Source organism: Heloderma suspectum, chromosome 1, assembly GCF_057233095.1.
Source record: "Heloderma suspectum isolate Gila_16-S chromosome 1, 16-S_ref, whole genome shotgun sequence".
Classification (NCBI taxonomy): Eukaryota; Metazoa; Chordata; class Lepidosauria; order Squamata; family Helodermatidae; genus Heloderma; species Heloderma suspectum.
This window is the reverse complement of record NC_139458.1, coordinates 404205343-404223906: the sequence shown is the minus strand read 5'-3', so window position 1 is coordinate 404223906 and position 18564 is coordinate 404205343. Positions and strand designations below refer to the sequence as shown.

The following is an 18564-nucleotide window of genomic DNA, read 5'->3' as shown; positions in this document are numbered from 1 at the left end:
CTGGGAGCTGTAGGACTTTTTTGTTGTAGGATTTTTTTTTCCTGTGTAAACATGCACAGGACTGCACCTTAAATAAATTATTTTGCTAAGAAATTATTTTGTTGCTGAAATACCCTTTATTTGAAGATATCCATATTGAGGAAATACATTTGTAAGGAAGCTTCCAGCGGAAAGACAAAGTGGTAGTTCTTGATGCTTTCAAAAACTTCCCCTCTGTATTGGCCCCAGGCCTGTAACCAAGTCACCTGTAGTTTTAGAGGGGCCTAGATAATGCTTTGCTTAGGTTCATTATTGGTGCAATTCTCTTACTATTGGGCCTCTGAGCATGTGAGATGAGTCAAAGGTCGATAGCGCGGCCTCAGCACATTGCATACTAACGAAGGCTAGTATCTTAGCAGGGCCTAGGATGTTTCTGAGAAGTGAGGCTATGTTTATGCCGAATTACAGGTGTCTGTGCTGGGAAAGTTCTGATTGTTTTCTCTCTGAACAAGCACTGTTAGCCTATGCTGGGGAAGTTGCAAATGAACACAAATTAATGCATGCTTTTGTCATGCTGCCTCACTGCTGACATGTATGGTATAAAACCCATTTTACCCCATGGCTCTGTGTTCAGAGAAGCTGTCTGATCCAACCATTGGGTATGCCTGTGTGCTGTAAGTACTCAATAAAGCCTCCTTGTAAGCAAACCTGGGTCTGGCTTATCATTATCTCGGCACCTCCAGACCTTAGCAGCCCACGGCCAGGGCATACACTCTCTCACTGGGAATTCGATGCATGTGCGCCTGCATATACACACCAATTCAGAAATTTCCAACAGGTGTGCTAAGGCACTCTAGTGTAAAGTAGACACAGGGGAGGCTGTCTACAGAGTCTCGCATCACGTACTGTTCTGATTTTGCCTCTTTCCAATCAGGCTGAAATTAAAAAAATAAATAAACAGCGGCCAATAAAATCAGTGCAACAAACAGAACAAATGTAAAAAAAAAAAATGAAAGCCTCTTTGAAAAAGAATGAGCTTCAGCAAAGATGACGAGGAAGTGGCGGGATGAACCTCTCTTTGGAAAGAGTTCCAGACTATCCTCATAGAGCAGGGGTGCAGAATCCCAGGTAGGCCAAATTTGGCCCCCATTCTTGAGGTTCAGCACCCTGTCCTAAATTAACCTTTGTGGTCAACAGTTTGATTTGTTGTTGTTGTTTTTATCCAAGACATTTGATTATTTATGAAACTGCTGGGGCACCTGATATTGAATTTGGTATGTAATGTGTAGGACAAAAAAACTTTATTTCTTTAAAATATTTGTATCCCACCTCTCAGTCATAAGGATTCCTGAGGCAGCTATCAGCATAAGGACATAAAACCAACAATATAAAAACAAAAACAATTACAAAATGTGAACTGATAAAAGTGGTCAGTAGATTTGGTAGCAACAATAAGCATCAGATCCATTAAAATCAGAGGAACAAAGCAGCGTTTTCCATTGTCTTCTGAAATTGGACAAAGTGGGATAACTTCATGGAGGACATCCCAGATTCTGTCTCTTGTTGCTGACCACTCAGAAGGTAGGGGCACTTTAAGCAGTAGAAGATCTTAAGAGTCAGGTAAGTTTGTGTGAGAAGGGCCTGCCTTCAGGAAGCCTAGCTCCGAGCATGTGGGACTTTATAGGTCAAAACCAGCCCTTTGAATTGTGCTGCAGAAACATATTGGTAGCCGGTATAGTTTCAAGCACAGACATGTATTCCCTAGTATTTATAGTACAAGTTAGCTACTTAGCTGCTCTGTTTATCCAATTGTCGCTTCTGGCCAGTCTTCAAAAGCAGCCCCGCATAAAAATCATTGTAGTACTCTAACTGAAACGTTGTCAGGGCATGTATGACTGTGGGCAGCTCTCTTTTTTTCAGGAAAGGCCACAGCTGGCTGATAAATGGTGGTAAAAGCTATAGAGCATATCTTAAGGATTCACCCATGAAGCTCTTTCATTGCTCAGGATTCACAAATATTTTCTAGTTTCTGTTTTATTTTATTACATTTATATCTTGGTTTTCCTCAAGGAGTTCAAGGCTGCATACATAATCACCCTGCTTTTCTTCTCACAACAACCCTGTGAGGTAGGTTAGGCTGAGAGGTAGTGAGCAGCCCAAGGTCACCCAGCGAGCTTCAAGGCTGTGTGGGGATTTGAACCCGAATTTCCCCAGTCCTAGTCCAAGATGCTAAATCTTCGCCTCACGGGCCCAGTCGCTGCCTCCTCAACATAACAGCGGCCTTGTCGAAAGACACCTTTAAAAATACCCTGTTCATTATTTTTTGTGTCAAGTTGGATCCTTCAGGGTATGACTCATGTTCTATAAAATGCAGGCAAATACGGAAGGAATAAAGGTCTTTCGTCTTGTTTATAGTCTTGAGATGTTCCATAGTCTGTGGTTGTGTTGACCTTTTGAATTAGTAAGATGAAGAGAATAAGGACATGTGCATTCTCTTTTCCAGTAAAGAATTAGAACATCAATGTGGGTTTTGTCAGATCATAGAAGAACATCTTTGGAAATATATTAACTTAGGGTGCAATCCTTTGCATGTTTGAACAGAAAAAATAGTCCCACAACTCCCAGTATTCCCTGGCTAGCCATGTAGGACTTTTTTCTGTCTAAATATGCATCGGATTGCACCCTTACTTTTTCCATTTCTGCAGTTTTGGTAAGAGCTATGTTTTGTGGAGGGTGAGGTGTGCAGGTGCCACATCCATGCCTAATAATACTACCACTGTCCCACCTTGTGCCATGTAATCTTCGATGTCAATACTTGCCAAGCTCAGTAGGTCACTTTACATCTCTACCAGAAGAAAAGCCCCCCAGCATTTGCAGAGAGAGTGTGGGGAATTGTTCAGAAAACACCTACAGAAAAAAAAAAGTAAGGGGAAGAAAACCGAGAAATGAACAACCCCCTCTCTTGACAAACTAGCATGTTGCTCTTGCTGGGAACCTGGCGTGGACAGAGATTGGCACTGTTCCTTCCTCTTCCTTCTGTCAGAGGTAAGAACAGCATGAACAAATGCTGCAGCATGACCATCAGCTGTAGTTATTAAGGAAATGGAGACAGTATTTTCCCATCCGCCACCCACAGGGGCAATAGCTCATACAGTATTCAAGCTTTGCTTTTGTGCAGCTTAAAAACACTGCTGATTTTCAGTTAATTGGAACGATGCATTATAGCTATTCTGACACAGGACAGAATCACTGGCCCACAGGCCTAATCCGGCATGGAGAGGTTCCCCAACCAGCCCTTGGTGGATTCCTCTAGGAGGAATCGCCGCCGTTATCTCCAATCATGGATCGGAGACAATAGTAGGGAATGTGGGAAGGCGGGGACTTGCCCATGTGCCACCTTCCCCATTGGCAAAGGCAGTGCGCAGGCAAAGTGACCCTGACTGAGTCCCCGGATGGAGCGCTCCATCAGCCACTGACTCAGTTGGGGCAGCTTCACTGCACACAAGTGCACAGCGAAGCAGGATCCCGGGCTTTGTGCCAGCTGGTGTGCGGCGCTCTCCCCTGACATCATTTGATCTGTGGTGGGCTGGGGGGTTCATCTGGCCCTTACCCCAATTTAGTTGTCCATTATAGCTTGTGGGTTAATTATTCAGTCTTCAAAGGTATGGGGTGTTTCATATTCTCTTCCTCCTAACTGTGAATGGTGTATCTGCTTAAATCTCTCCTCCAAGCACTTTTGATTCTGTCATTTGTATACTACTTCTGTTTGCTTCATTTGCTCTTAAGGGTAGACTCCCTTTATGAAACGAAAAGATTGTAAATAAAGTTCTCTTCATATTGTCCCAAGAAGAAGAAAAAAACCTGGCTTTTAGTACTTGTTGTAGACACAAATTGCCAATAATTCCTCCTAATGTGTTCATTAACGTACACTTTACTCTTATATTTCACTTGGACTCATTCCCCTTTCCTTTCCTTTCCTTTCCTTTCCTTTCCTTTCCTTTCCTTTCCTTTCCTTTCCCAAGTATCTATGCAGTTCTACAAATTCCACCCGCTTGGTTTGTGAAGCACATATAATTTTAAATATTCTGTTATGTTTTTATGTAGTTCTTATATCTAGATAGGTTTCTTAATAATTTGTGTATTTTTAGCACTTTTTTTGCAGTTGTGTCCATATCAGTACTGAAGGGATACATGAAGTATAAGTGCTCACATTGATTCTCCTAGCACTTGAGTGGGGAACCACTAGCCCTCAAGCCAAATGAGGCCCATAGAGCTTTCAGTTGCAGCCCATGGCCTCTCCGTCTTGGCCCCTCCCTGCATGCAGCAATTACGCTTTTTTTTTTTTTTAAAAGCTCTCACTCGAGTCAATGGGAGCTTTTGCACACCTAATTGCCCCCTGCTGTTATGCACCTGTGGACATGCAGATCTTGTCTTTCTGGGTTTAGAGAAATTCTTGCTGTCTTCATTTTCTTCCTTCTTTCTGTTTCTGCAGACCTGATATCAATATTGATTCCTCTCCCTGACCATAGACTGATTTGAAATGCTATCATAGAATATGCTTTGGCTTCTATACAACTCTGAGCATATAACATACACAGTTTGAACAGTCAGTTCTGTGTACCAGTGCCATAATTCTGCTGTTTCTGCTCAGTTGGGGAAACATAGCAGCATTATGGAAGCTGCAGGACCAAGCCAATTCAAGACGGTTGGGTGCTGGACACAGAAAATCAAAATTGTCTCCCCTCCCATGGTAAAATACTTGACAATCTGCAAGCACTTGATGGCACCCCAAATTGAGATGTTGGCTGACTTTATCACATGATAGGGACAATCTAGGCTTATGCGTTTTTTAACTTTATGCAGGCAAGTGGCAAATTGCAAGGCCATTTTAAATGGTCTTACCTAGTACAAATAGTAAGTATGCTAAGAATGATTGGTTTGTGCTGGTGTGGTATGACATTAAACTCTCTGCAATAAATGTTCTTCATCTCTATATGCTCATGGGTGAGATTTTACATCATTTTCAACTTGGTTTTATTTTACAGAGAGGCTGGTATGCCAGTGAAAGTGAATACTACCTGCTTCTTTTCACCCTGACTGTCCGCTCCCTCTATTACACAAGCTTCAGTCTAGAATACTGCTGGCACAGGTCTACCGAAACGATACATCACTCATTCCTTTGGATGTTGGCCTATGTGTTCTATTATCCTGTGTTTCACAATGGGCCCATTATCGCCTTTGATGAATTTTATGAACAGGTGATGGCATTTCTTAAATATTGCTTTGATCTTGGCTGACTAGAGATTTCTGTATTGCTCATAGTTAACTGTTCTAAAGCGTCTTTATAATAACCCAGTCTGAAGGCTGCTGGCCATGTGGCTCCTTAGTTACCATATTTAACATAGCATGTAAGTCACACCTAGTCCCTTGGGTGGTACATTGCTTACTTGTGTAGCATGCTAAATACATTGTCAGTGGAACCAAACAAGACTTACATGGACCTAGACCAGTGTAGGATCAACCATAGAGGAAGTGAGCATGTGGGTATTAAACACTCATCTGAGCAAAATGGGCTTCCAGAGGCAGCCACACAGATAAATCCTGCCAGATGAATTTTACCCTGGATCAGGTATCTATGACCGTAACAGTTTCAGCCCAGTTTCCCATTCTAACAAAATGAAATTCAGGAGAGACAAATGCAAAATCCTGCATGTAGGCATGAATAAATAATTTAATAAATACTCAAATGCACAGGTATCGGATGGGGAATACTTGGTTTGTCAGCAGTATTTTAGAGACTTCATGCTTTAATTGCTGCACACTGCAAAAGTAGGAGAGGAATTGTGTTCATGGGCGAAAGGCTTGTGCATACCTTGGTTCAATATGCTGTCATATGATTGTCTGAACAGGGCCACTGTGCGAGTAAGGAAATTTTGTGCCTTGTTTTAAATATGTCACAATGATTTTACTGGCAATATTTTAGTAAAAGATATTTTCTCAAAAATATTTTATTTAGAGATGCAACTGATTTGTCTGGGTGAATAAAAGTTATGACTGAATGACAAAAGCAGTTGAAAAATGCTGGACATACGAACCTTCTGTTATATTGTGTCAGACTATTATTTGTAGCCCAAGGTTGGGGAGCATGTGGCCCTTCAGTTGTTTTTGGACTGCAACTCCCACCAACCCTAGCTGGCATAGCCAATGGTGAGGGATGTTGGGTGTTGCAGTCCAACAACCTCTGGAGGACCATATATCCCCCATCCCAGATCTAACCCAATACTGTCTTCTCTGAGTGCTTGTGGCCTTCTAAGACCTCAGGCAGAAGTTTTTCTCAGTCCAGCAATCCTTCTAATAGGAGATGTTGGGGACGGAATCTGGGACTGTCCTCATGCCAAGCATGTACTCTACCACTGCATTTCTGCATTCTTAAATGATACAGTTGTGTGGACCAGACCATGATAGATAGAATAGTGCAAACACAATTGCATTATCTGCCCTAACAAATACTTTCCAAATGTATTCACGGATAGAATCTTTATGTGTGGCTTCTAGAGGCTATTACTTCCCTGAATTTCAGGAAACAGAGAGACCTACAATACAGTGACCAAGTTCACATAATCATGGAGGAGGAAATAAGCCATGGTGGCTTATCCCCTCCCATCCCTTGCACATGCAGGTGGGTTTGCATAATTACCCTCTGCAGCACAGGTTGTCATGGCGTACGAACCTGGCCAGGGTGGCTTGTTGTTGTGAGAAGCAAGCCACCCAGAACCCATGGGATGTTGTAGGGCTCTGGGAGGCTTGTGACCAATGGCAACAAGTCAGTCTGGCCATGTTCGCACAACACGATAAGCTGTACTGCCGAAGGTAATTATGCTGATCCCCCTGGCATACAACCGGCATGTGTGTGGGGGTGGGGAATAAGACATTGTGGCTTATTTCTCCTCTGAGATCGTGCAAACCTGGCCATCATCTGAGCAATAGGATCTAGCTCAGCTTGCTGCTTCCAATAGATTGGAAGTAGCAAGCTAATTATGGTAATTGGGACTAGTGGAAGTGAGTAATGGGAGAGTGGAAAATTGTGCAGAGATGGTGGGGCAGCTATTTGTGTTGATTTGACATCCCTGTGGGATGTTAAGAGGCGCAATGACCTCTTGGTTTATTTTTAATGGTAAGTCAGTTTTTCAGTTTTGATAGGCATATTCAATTTAAGCAGTTCTATAGATCATGGAGGATTTCACACACACCTCCCCACTCTGAAATGTCCAGGGTGCAAATGTTCAAGGCCATGCATATTCTTCAAAATACAAACTGCTTAAAACTGAATGTATCCTTCTATGAATGGAACTGAAAGAAAACTGAATAAATCATTGGTTTTTCATTTTAGTTGCCTGGCATATCCAACCACCTTGTGCCCATCACTGCACTGCATACATTGACCAAAAACCACAGCACTGTTTCATTTAATGCAGGGCCTGCAGTTTGTAGAAGTTTGTTGTTTACTGCTCAAAGATTAACTGTCTAAGAGGATTTTCTTGGCTCTAGGCTTTTAACACTACTTCAAATCCTTCTTAAGAAATCTGGTCTAACACCCGCTGATCCTGAACCATGTAACACAATTTCTCAAGATTTTTTAAATCTATATCTGAACTCAGAAGTTCCTCTTGTGCACTTGTCTAGGCGTACTGCATTATGGGATTTGTAGTGTTCATTATATTAAACCACTCAGTCACGGCAGAGCCTACATTGATATTTTTACACACGTGTAAAGGAGTTATAGTTTTGGTACAAAGGAATTAAAGTTTTGTGAGAATAATGCTGATGGATAGAACTATGATGGTTCTGGAAATACCTTAGTCCTGGAGGGACCTGAAAATGCAGTGAATTTTCTGAAAGCCTGACAGTATGACTAGCATGATTTTCAGAGGAGGGTTGTGGCTTAACGAGAACCACACTTCTTTAAAAATATATACATATATTTTAGAAGAGCAATATCAAACTCTCTCCTGTTTTGTCCCCTCCTGCCCCGCCCCTGCAAAATTTGCCCCCACAATTGCAAAAACCACAGCAATTTTGCAAGGAAACAAGATGTGCAGGGAGCAAAGTTCTGCTTGCAAACAAGCTGTGTGCTCCTCTTGTTTCCTTGCAAAATTGCTGCATTTTTTACTGCCTCTGCTGCAGTTTTGGCAGGAAAGGGGGGCAGCCCCTGATGGGTTTGTGTGTGTGAGTGTACTCCTGCATTATAATATAGGATACCGTAGAACCAGCAGCTCCAGAAATACAGTAGGAAAGATGGGTGTCAGTGCTGGGCCATAGGCAGCAGTCTGGAGAAAGTCAGAAGGTGGAAACTGAGAGCCAGGACCGAAGAGGGCAAACCTGAAGGCAGGACTGGGGAGCAAACCAGGAATCAGAACCAAAAGCAAGACCAGAAATACAAGACATGCTAGAGTTCAGGGAGGCTTTGTTGCTCAAGCAAGGCTCAGTTGGAAAAGGAAGTCCTTGATACTCCTCCTGTTCAGCGGGGGCAAGCCTGTGGGATGGAGCCCGGCCAGATGGTGGAAGGTTCTTCATTGAGGCTGCAGTTACATGGTTCACCACATGGGGCAGTGGTCAGGAGTTCCTGACAGAGGGGCTCCTGTGCAAGATAGATCCACGTTCCTCTGTCTTAGGACTGCAGCTGTTGTTATTTTTGGGTCTGTAACAAGATCATTCACTGCTGCTATACACCTTTGTTCTCTGATTGGCCACGTAGACACTTCTGGTCCCATAAAAAGGAAAGAAAAATATATATCCTGAAATAGAGACTTTCAGAATTGCTGAAATAATGTTGATACCCAGTTTCCACTAAAATTAACTGCTCAGTGGCCCTGAACATCTTGGCTGATATGCTTAAATGAATATTTTATTTTATTATTGGGTGCAGAACAGGAAGCAGATGTGTCACCATGCCTATTGAAATCTGATTGGCATGCATCATAACTGAATTGGCAGCATCCCAGAAATTTCCATACACCCCCCTCGCAGCACTTTGAAGAATGGTAGTTTCTTCAAAGTACTCGCTGCTAGTGAGATGTCATTAAGATGACTCAGAATAGGATAGTGAAAGCATCCGGCAAGCTCACTGAAAGATGTAATAAGAGTTATTAAGTAATCTTCCATTCTTTGCGGAGAATAAGCCAATCATCTGTGTAATCATTTCCCAGCAACGAACAGAGCAAGGATGGGGAGGGGGGAATAAAATAAAGAAATTGGAAGTTAACTGAATGAGGTGTTTCCTCACTCCCTTTCCCTTAACACATTGTAAAGGCTTGTCCAAATATTTTTCTCTTCTTTGGTTATTTTTTATAGCTCCTCAAATATGCACTTTACTTCAGAAGAACAGAAAGGTATACACCAGGGGTCTAGAACCTCAAGCCTGGAGGCCCAATCTGGCCTTCCAGGATTTCCCAGATGGTAATGCCCCCTTCCCCCATCCCCTTTCCCCAACCACCGATTGTTTGGTGGTTTCCTGGCTTTTGCGCAGCCCCCCCCCCCTTCGAAAAGGTTGAAATGCCTCTCCTAAGGCTAAGCTACTGGCAGCAAGAGCTTTAACCTAAAATGTCCCAGTGTTTCTTGTATTTTATCCTGCCTCTTTGGCCCACTGGCATGTAGAGAACCTCTGAGAGCTTCTCCAAAACGGAATTCAGCCCTTGGGCTGAAAGAGGTGTACTTGCCTGCTATAGACCAACAACCTCCCAACATGTGCATTCTAGGTGTTGGAACTGAGTGGAGAGGAAAGAAAGGAAATACTGGGGTTTGGATCCAGAGATGCCCTTCTATGAATGGAAGGGCTCCTTGTCTTTGTGGAAGGGGTTATGGTCCAATGAAGGCTTCCCTTGGAGGAATAGGGGCAGAGACGATACCTTCCTCCCCCAGCAATCTCCTGTACCACCTCCCACATTAAATTGAAGGGTCCCCTAACCTCTTGGGGCAGATTTTCAGAAGGCTCCAGGGGGAAGGAGGACTCAGCAAAATGACCTCCCCTGCTTCCTCCCGTGGGAGTGTCCCATGAGTGGAGTTCTATGAGAACTTTGGATCCAAGTCATTGTTAAGTTAACATGTGATGGGTCTTGCTCAAACATGAAAGGATTGAGCAAATGTGACATAATGCATTATTTTTAGTTACTTATGTGTTAAATGTTATCAGTGTGTATGCTGCAGAAGGATTTATTTTGTAGATTTTGGAGGCAGTGCTAATGGCATGGTAAGTAAATTGAAATGGCAGGTTTTCAGTAAATTGTATTGGTTTAAAAGGTTGTATACAGATTTTTACATGAAAAATGATGACGAGAATTTACAGATCTTGTGGTAAAAAAAGTGCTACAGAAATCTGACAGTTGAACTGATATGGTTTATGTAGACTTTAGGTATATTTGACTAAATTACTGTTCTGCACCTTAAGTCTTCTGTTCCTACTTTAAGAAGCCAAAATATAAAACCTTGGTATGTTCTTCATGCACCACTATTTTGGACATGCCTGTTCATGTTAACAAGAGTAATTGCATTAGTCAGTACAGATATAGCCAATCAAATTCTCACCCATCTGCATCAGAAAAATTCAGTAGATACAGCTATTCCCAGCATGGAAAAGACAATGTTGTACCTTGCTTGTCATGTAGCTTTTAAAGATGAGAAACCTGTCACAAAAAAATAGGTGGCAACCTTACTTCAGCACCACAAATATGGCTGAATACAGAGGGATTCAATTCCAGACTTTTAAGAGCTAAGTGCTCAAAGCCCTCTGCCTGGATGGACAAATCTGCTAGTTTTGTTTTCTTGCACGTTTGATGCTTTTAAATCTCAAGTTCTTTTTGTCCTATTTATGAAGAAATTTGTGAATTTGAGAAGTTTTTATCAGAAAATGGACCAAAAGAATTGTAACCCATCCCTAATTCCAACGTATCTCTTAATTATATTTAGGCGGGAGAGGAGGAATTCGCTTTGGGCAGATGCTGTGGGAGGGATTTTAGCATCCTGTGGACCACTTCTGATCTGTTAACTACTGTTTGGATATCAGTCTTGTTACCTTTGCACTGGCTAGCTGGACCATAGCATAATGGCCCTGCACTAGGCCCAAAGCCCAGGGGCCCACCGAATGACCATCCAGAGAGTGGCAGTGGTGGGGTAGTGGCAAACCACCTCTGCATCAGTACCTGGGCCAGCATGGGCACAAAAGGGCTCAGGGCTCAGCCAAGACATTTTGCTGCCTGATGAAAAGGACAAAATGGCAGCCCCCTCCATTCCATATATGGAAGCTGGCTGGACTGGCAGTTGGATCTTTCTTCAACACTGGCAGCAGGATATCATCCTCCACCACACCGGAAGGCAGCAGGCTAGTTTAGGAGGTGTGCAAAAGAGGGAAATGGTTAGGAGCGTCCCCCCGCCCCCCAGTATCTGCTGCCTGAGGTGCTTGGCTCACTTTGCCTAATGGTAGGGCTGGCCCTGAAAGGGTCCACTGGGCCTGACCCCTCTTGCCTTCCTTATTTTTAAAAACAGTTTATAGTCAGGAAGCAGCCAATTGGGCATGTACATGGTTACAAATGCTCATTTCATTCTTTTTAGTTTAAAAATCTATTAGCCTTTTCTACAACTAATGGTGTTTATTCCCAAGGAAATGTGTTTAGCATCAGGGAAGCGGAAGCAAACTCCATCTTATTCCGATGTAGTCACAATGGGTCCGTACATTAAGAGGGTTTAAAATGCAAAACTGCAAATGCTTGGGGCATTTCTTTTTTTAAAAATCAGGGTTGGCAAACATTTTATTTCTTTAACGTATCAAGAACGTAGAAGTAGCTGTGAAGCATAGAATGTCAAGGAGGGGAGAATCGTAATATTAGTTGTATGCTTCATAACTGACATATTGCTGCCTAAACCCCCTCCCCCCCAGGCATATAATGATGATGATGATAATATAAATTTATATTGTACTCTATGCCAGAGCGCTTTCCAATTAACCCCCAAACATACAACACAATAATATAAACAAAGTCAATAATTACACATTAAATAAACTACTAATCAAAATTTTAACTACTTATAACCAATCAATAAAAACAGCCAACCAAGTTCAGGTAATAAAATGACCTAACTGCACCACTGTTATGAATTGCTTTCCTCCAGTTTGTCACCTGACCCAGAGGTAGCAGAGAAATTATGGTTGCCAGCTAGCCACTGGTGCATGCCAACCAACAGAGCTTTTGCTTATGCTGGCTGGCTGGGCCAACTGAGTACATTGCATCCCCTCCCTAGACAATTGGGGTGGAGCAGGGGGAGAATAGGAAGCCACCACTGCTTGCCTCCCTATATAAATAAAGTAAACGAAATGTGCAGCCTTTCCTCCTCCTAGCCAAACAATTTCAGTTAATCCCCCCACCCCCTGCACATACACATATATTACTCTCCCATACTGGGGGAGGGCAGATTCCCCCCCCCCATTTACTGAAACAATGCAGTTAACAGCCCTAAGTGTGAGTACCAATGTTGACCATCTATTCTAATTCATATGGGATGCATACGACTGACTTTTCAGAGAAATGGTGAATGTATGTATTAAGAGAAGCATGGTATAATAAATACCGAAGTCCTGAGACTGGTTGTTTTGCTGGTTCCCTGGAGTGCATGTGTTTGTGTGTGTGTGTGTGTGTGTGTGTGTGTGTGAAGATAAGGATCCATGTTTAGCTAGCAAGTACAAGGAAGTCTGCTGCTTTAAAAGAGGCAGTAATTAGACCACTCCTGAAAAAGCCTAACCTGGACCCAGAGGATGTTAACAATTATAGGCCAGTGGCCAACATCCCCTTCCTGGGCAAGGTGCTTGAGCGGGTGGTTGTAGGACAGCTCCAGGCACTCTTGAATGAAACGGATTATCTAGATCCATTTCAATCGGGCTTCAGGCCTGGTTTTGGAACGGAAACTGCCTTGGTCGCCCTGTGGGATGACCTCTGCCGGGAGAGGGACAGGGGGAGTGCGACCCTGTTGATTCTCCTGGACCTCTCAGCGGCTTTCGATACCATCGACCATGGTATCCTTCTGGATAGGTTGTCTGGGTTGGGAGTTGGAGGCACTGCACTACAGTGGTTCCGCTCCTACTTGGATGGCCGATTCCAGAAGGTGGTGCTGGGGGATTATTGCTGTGTGCCATGGCAATTGTGCCATGGGGTTCCACAGGGCTCTATTTTATCCCCCATGCTGTTTAACATCTACATGAAACCACTGGGGGAGGTTATCCGGAGGTGTGGGCTGAGGTGCCATCAATATGCGGATGACACCCAGCTCTACCTCTCTTTCTCATCAAAACCAGGTGAGGCAGTGGCTGTTCTGAACCAGTGCCTGGGCACGGTAATGGACTGGATGAGGGCCAATAAACTGAAACTCAATCCAGACAAGACGGAGGTATTGTTAGTGGGTGGTTCGTCTGCCCAGCTAGGTGATAATCAACCTGTTCTGGAGGGGGTTGCACTCCCCCTAAAGGATCAGGTTCGTAGTTTGGGGGTGCTCTTGGATCCAGAACTGTCACTTGAGGCACAGGTGAACTCAGTGGCACGGAGCACTTTTTATCAGCTTAGGCTGGTATACCAACTACGCCCTTATCTGGACAGAGATAGCCTAGCTACAGTTATCCATGCTCTGATAACTTCTCGTCTGGATTACTGCAATGCGTTATACGTGGGGCTGCCTTTGAAAACGGTCCGGAAACTTCAGCTGGTCCAAAATAGGGCAGCAAGATTGTTAACAGGGACTGGCCTGCGAGCTCATATTACGCCAGTACTTTTCCAGCTGCACTGGCTGCCAGTCCATTTCCGGGCCCGATTCAAAGTGCTGGTGTTAACATTCAAAGCCCTTAATGGCTTGGGGCAAGGTTACCTGAAGGATCGCCTCCTCCCATATGTGCCTGCCCGGACCTTAAGATCATCATCAGCGGCCCTTCTCCGTGAGCCCCTGCCAAAGGAAGTGAGGCGGGTGGCTACTAGGAGGAGGGCTTTTTCTGTTGTGGCACCCCGGCTCTGGAATGAGCTCCCTAGTGAGGTTCGCCTGGCGCCTACATTGTACTCCTTTCGGCGCCAGGTGAAGACCTTTTTATTTTCCCAGGCATTTTAGCTTTCTAAATTTTTATCTTTGCTGTTTTAAATCTGTATTTTAAACTCCTGTACTGCTGCTAGGTTTTATTGTGGTTGTATTGTTATATTGTGGTTTTAATGTTCTATATATTTTAAATTGTTTTATTGTGTGTTGTTTGGTTTTAGTTTTTGTGAACCGCCCATTGGGCGGTATAGAAATGAAATAAATAAAATAAATAATAAATAAATAAATAAATAAGTCAAATCAGTTAATCCTAAAGGAAATCAACCCTGACTGCTCATTGTAAGGACAGATACTAAAGCTGAAACTCAAATATTTTGGCCACCTAATACGAAGAGAAAAGTCACTGGAAAAGACTGTGATACTGGGAAACATTGAAGGCAAAAGGAGAAGGGGACAGCAGAGGATGAGATGGCTAGATAGCATCACGGATGCAATGAATATGAACTTGAGCACACTCCGGGAGGACAGGAAGGCTTGGCATGCTTTGGTCCATGGGGTCACGAAGAGTCGGACACGACTTAACGAATGAACAACAACAACTTGTAATTTGCTTTACTTGGCCCTGGCCTAGGTTTGGCAGAAGTAGGTGTTACCCAGCAGCACTAGTGGGTTGTTCTTTCTGCTCTAAAGGCATGATGGGTAACAAATTGGGATGCAGTGGCAAATTAAGAACAGCCATGAGGATCTTGGAAATTATGGTAGGTGAATAGTGGAATTCAGATGCTTTGTATGGGGAAAATTGCATTGTATAGGGAAATCAGTGGGTGGCATTTGGTATCTTGTGGCAATTCCATTTATGTTTTATCTGTCTGTCCTGCATGTAATGCTTCCTCAAAAGTATGTGTGCCTTCCATGAATCTGTGAAAACCTTTAGAGAGAGAGAGGTAGTTTGCGTGCTGCATTTAGGGTTAGGTCTCATACTAGAAAGAGGATAAACCAATGATCATCATTATGCTATCATACAGAAAAAAGAGGAAATGTTAGCTTTTAGTGTTAAAGTACTATTAACTTGAAAGCCGTCAGATGAGTAGCATTTTGCAGTCTGTTAATACCCCGATAAGCTAGTAAAAGCCACTCTCAGCATTAGGGAACTGAAATAAGGTGTCCAGGTGGCCTACTTTATAGAGGACAGTCCTCTGTTTGAAGGTGTCCTCTGTTTGATGGATTGCTGAGTCAAAGTCAAAGGACCATAACGAGGGAGAGCAACAGGGAGCTTGAAGTTGCCCATCAAGAGGTAGCACCTGGACAGCAGATTGCACAGGCACACTGGCTGGCCTGTTATACTTCTCCATATGTATTGAGATGTATTGTATTTCTGTTTAAATTATAGAAATTTAAATTTACTATTTCTAAATTTGAGTTTGTACATATAAATGGGCATATGCAAGTATTGCGCAAATTGGTGTCCTCTGTTGTCCTCTTACACATTCCCTCTTTTCTGGCAATGTGTAAATGGCCACCTGTATGCCCTGGCCGTGGGCTGCTAAGGTTTGGAGGTGCCGAGATAATGATAAGCTAGACCCAGGTTTGCTTACAAGGAGCCTTTACTATCAGAACTTTCCCAGCACAGACACCTGTAGCTTAGCACAAACATAGCCTCACTTCTCAAGCACATCCTAGGCCCTGATAAGACCAGAGCTGGTTAGCACGCGATGTGCCGAGGCGGTGATATCGACCTTTGGCTCATCTTACCAATCAAGAGGTCTACTAGCAGGAAAACTGCAGTTGATGGACTAAAGTCAGAGAGCATTATGGATCTCTAAGCTCCTCTAAAACTCCAGGCCTGGAGCCAATACACCACCCAATACTGAAATGAGAATGTGGCACCCAGAGTAAGAGTGAGGATAAGAAAAAGAAGAGTATGAAGCCTAAGCTTCTTCATAGAATCCTAGAATAGTAGGGTTGGAAGGGGCCTACAAGGCCATCGAGTCCAACCCCCTGCTGAATGCAGGAATCCAAGTCAGAGCATCCCTGACAGGTGGCTGTCCAGCCTCATCTTGAATTCTTATTCTTGACTCTTACGGCCCAGCACTGTTAAAAATTCCCCCCCCCCCAATGATCGAGGGTAACTATTACTATCCTGCAGAAGACAAGAGAGAAACATGAACCCAGGCTTGTCCAGTGTACCATCACTGGGAAGTTAAGTGGGCCAAGCCCTATCCATTCCCCAGGCCTATTGCCCTGCTGAGGGGAAGAGACAATGTAGGCCTTCCTGATATACCGTCGCTAGCAGGCCTGTTAAACTTCAGTTGGTCCAAGGCCTCCTCTCTTACTTGTTTATTTATTTAAAAGATGTATTTGTTGTTGTTCAGTCGTTCAGTCGTGTCCGACTCTTCGTGACCCCATGGACCATAGCACGCCAGGCCTTCCTGTCCTGCGCTCTCTCCCGGAGCGTGCTCAAGTTCATATTCATTGCATCCGTGATGCTATCTAGCCATCTCATCCTCTGCCGTCCCCTTCTCCTTTTGCCTTCAGTCTTTCCCAGCATCAGGGTCTTTTAAAGTAAACCCTCCTGAGGTGAAAACAAAATCTAAGACCGCAAAATATAATAGAACAATAGACTCCTGTTCTCCCCAGTAGAATCCTGAATCAATTACAGGCCAAGGTAACCAGGTGAGTCTTTAGGACTTGCCTTAAGGCCTGTAATGCTGGGGCCAGAGTTCCCACAAGTGTGTGCATGTGTGTGTGTGGGGGCACTACTGTGAAGGCCCAAGAACTGCAGTCAAGATGTTGCAGTCATGAGGACATCAGTATTTAGGGGGCTGTTTTGGGAGTAAGGTACCCAGGATGGCATGGGAAGGGCTAGAAGGATAAGAAGAAAAGCTGTCCTTAAAGCTGGAACCGCAACATCCTAAATAACAAACCCCAGTGAGAAAATTAAGGTAATTGGAATTACATCATTGTGGAACTGAAGAGTGATCATAGGGACTGTTTGCTTGATACAACAGCCTAATTTTATTACTATAATGAAATGGATCTCTTGGTTTTAAGTTATTTGATTTGAGAATATAATGTTTTAAATTTGATTGTATTTTATACATGTTATTAATCTGTTTGGGGACCTGTAGATTGAAAATCAGGATGTAAACTGAAACTAGTGATAAAAAGTGAAGCCCTTTGCCTGGTTATTTTGATGGCTGCCTGTTAGGGTGGAGTGAAAGATAAGGGTCCATGTTTAGCTAGCAAGTACTTGTAATTTGCTTTACTCTGTACAGGCCTAGGACCAAGAAGAAGCTACCTAGCGGTGGTGGGGGGTTGCTCTTTTTATTCTAAATGTATCATGGGTAGCAAGTTGGGATGCAATGGCAAATCAAGAACAGCCAGGAGGATAATATAAAGTATGGATAAATAGTAGAATTCATATGCTATTGGAACATATTGATGCAAAATTCTGTTTGATACTCTTCAAGATATTTACAATCTTCCTGGAATTGTATACAATCTACTACTTCAATCTCCCTCTCAAAATTTCGGCCCTAATCAAGTTGGTGCCTCAAACTACAAAAGATACAGATTTCCTAGAAATTTGAGTCTGCCTTCACAATCCTGCTATTTCTCTTTGGAACTGTATATTAGAGAACATAAAACCTGATCTTGATCACCTAAGAAAATCAGATGGAATCAAGACTGTCAACACACTCACTCTGTTATAATAGAAGGCTGCATTCAAATAAATTAAAACAGTTTCTATGGATTTATGACATACTCATTTAACAGAAAATCATAAGTTGTGTGCCTACATAAGCTGTAGTCTCCAAACAAACTCTTAAAATTAGATCTTTGGGGAATGATAGTTGCTTGAGATGATGCATGTTAAAGGCAAATCTGACATGCATGATCTGGAGCTGCACACTCATTTGACTTGCTAGAATTATGGCTGCTGTATGAATAGATGATTCCTTTCTTTTTAAAACTGAAATTCACAGTTACCTCATCTTGGGTTACATCCTGACCATACAGACATTTGAAAAGAACCCCCCCACACACACAATGCAGAGAAAAGAAAAAAAGAAAAAAAAAGATTGCAAGAATTGTAATATTTTCTAAGAGCAATGTATACAGTACTAGAAACTGAAGTAACTGCCCACTGCTACTGACTGCATTCGGATGTCATGCTAAACCATAGTTTAGCATGACCATAGTGAGCTGCAGCAAGCCTTGGATGCGCCCCCCTTGGATGTTCCTCCCTTGCATGCACCCCCCTTTCTTCAGCACAGCTGCGAGGAGGAATTTGGAAGCTTTTCCATCCGTTTTTGCTTAACCACATTTTGTTATTGTTAATGTTAACTATAGTTTGTTTGAAACAAACCAACTTGAAAGCTGTAGTAATACAAAAATGGAAGTGAACTTCTCATGACCATGCCGGGACAGCAAGCAGTGTGCAAACCCAAAACTCACCGTGGTTGCTACCATTGTGCTGAACTGTGGTTTAGTGTGACATCTGACCCCTCCCAATGGATTTCT

The 18564-nt window shown here is 43.1% G+C and overlaps 1 protein-coding gene across 4 annotated transcripts in view; it reads left to right on the top strand.

The window, feature by feature from the left end:
• Nucleotides 1-18564, top strand: part of HHAT (hedgehog acyltransferase) — a 280820-nt gene that overhangs the window by 33392 nt on the left and 228864 nt on the right. For all 4 annotated transcript variants that reach the window (XM_084828889.1, XM_084828886.1, XM_084828888.1 and 1 more), the window contains one exon: nucleotides 5025-5237. In XM_084828889.1, coding sequence (XP_084685015.1) covers nucleotides 5025-5237 — 213 coding nt within the window. The remainder of the gene's footprint in view (nucleotides 1-5024; nucleotides 5238-18564) is intronic.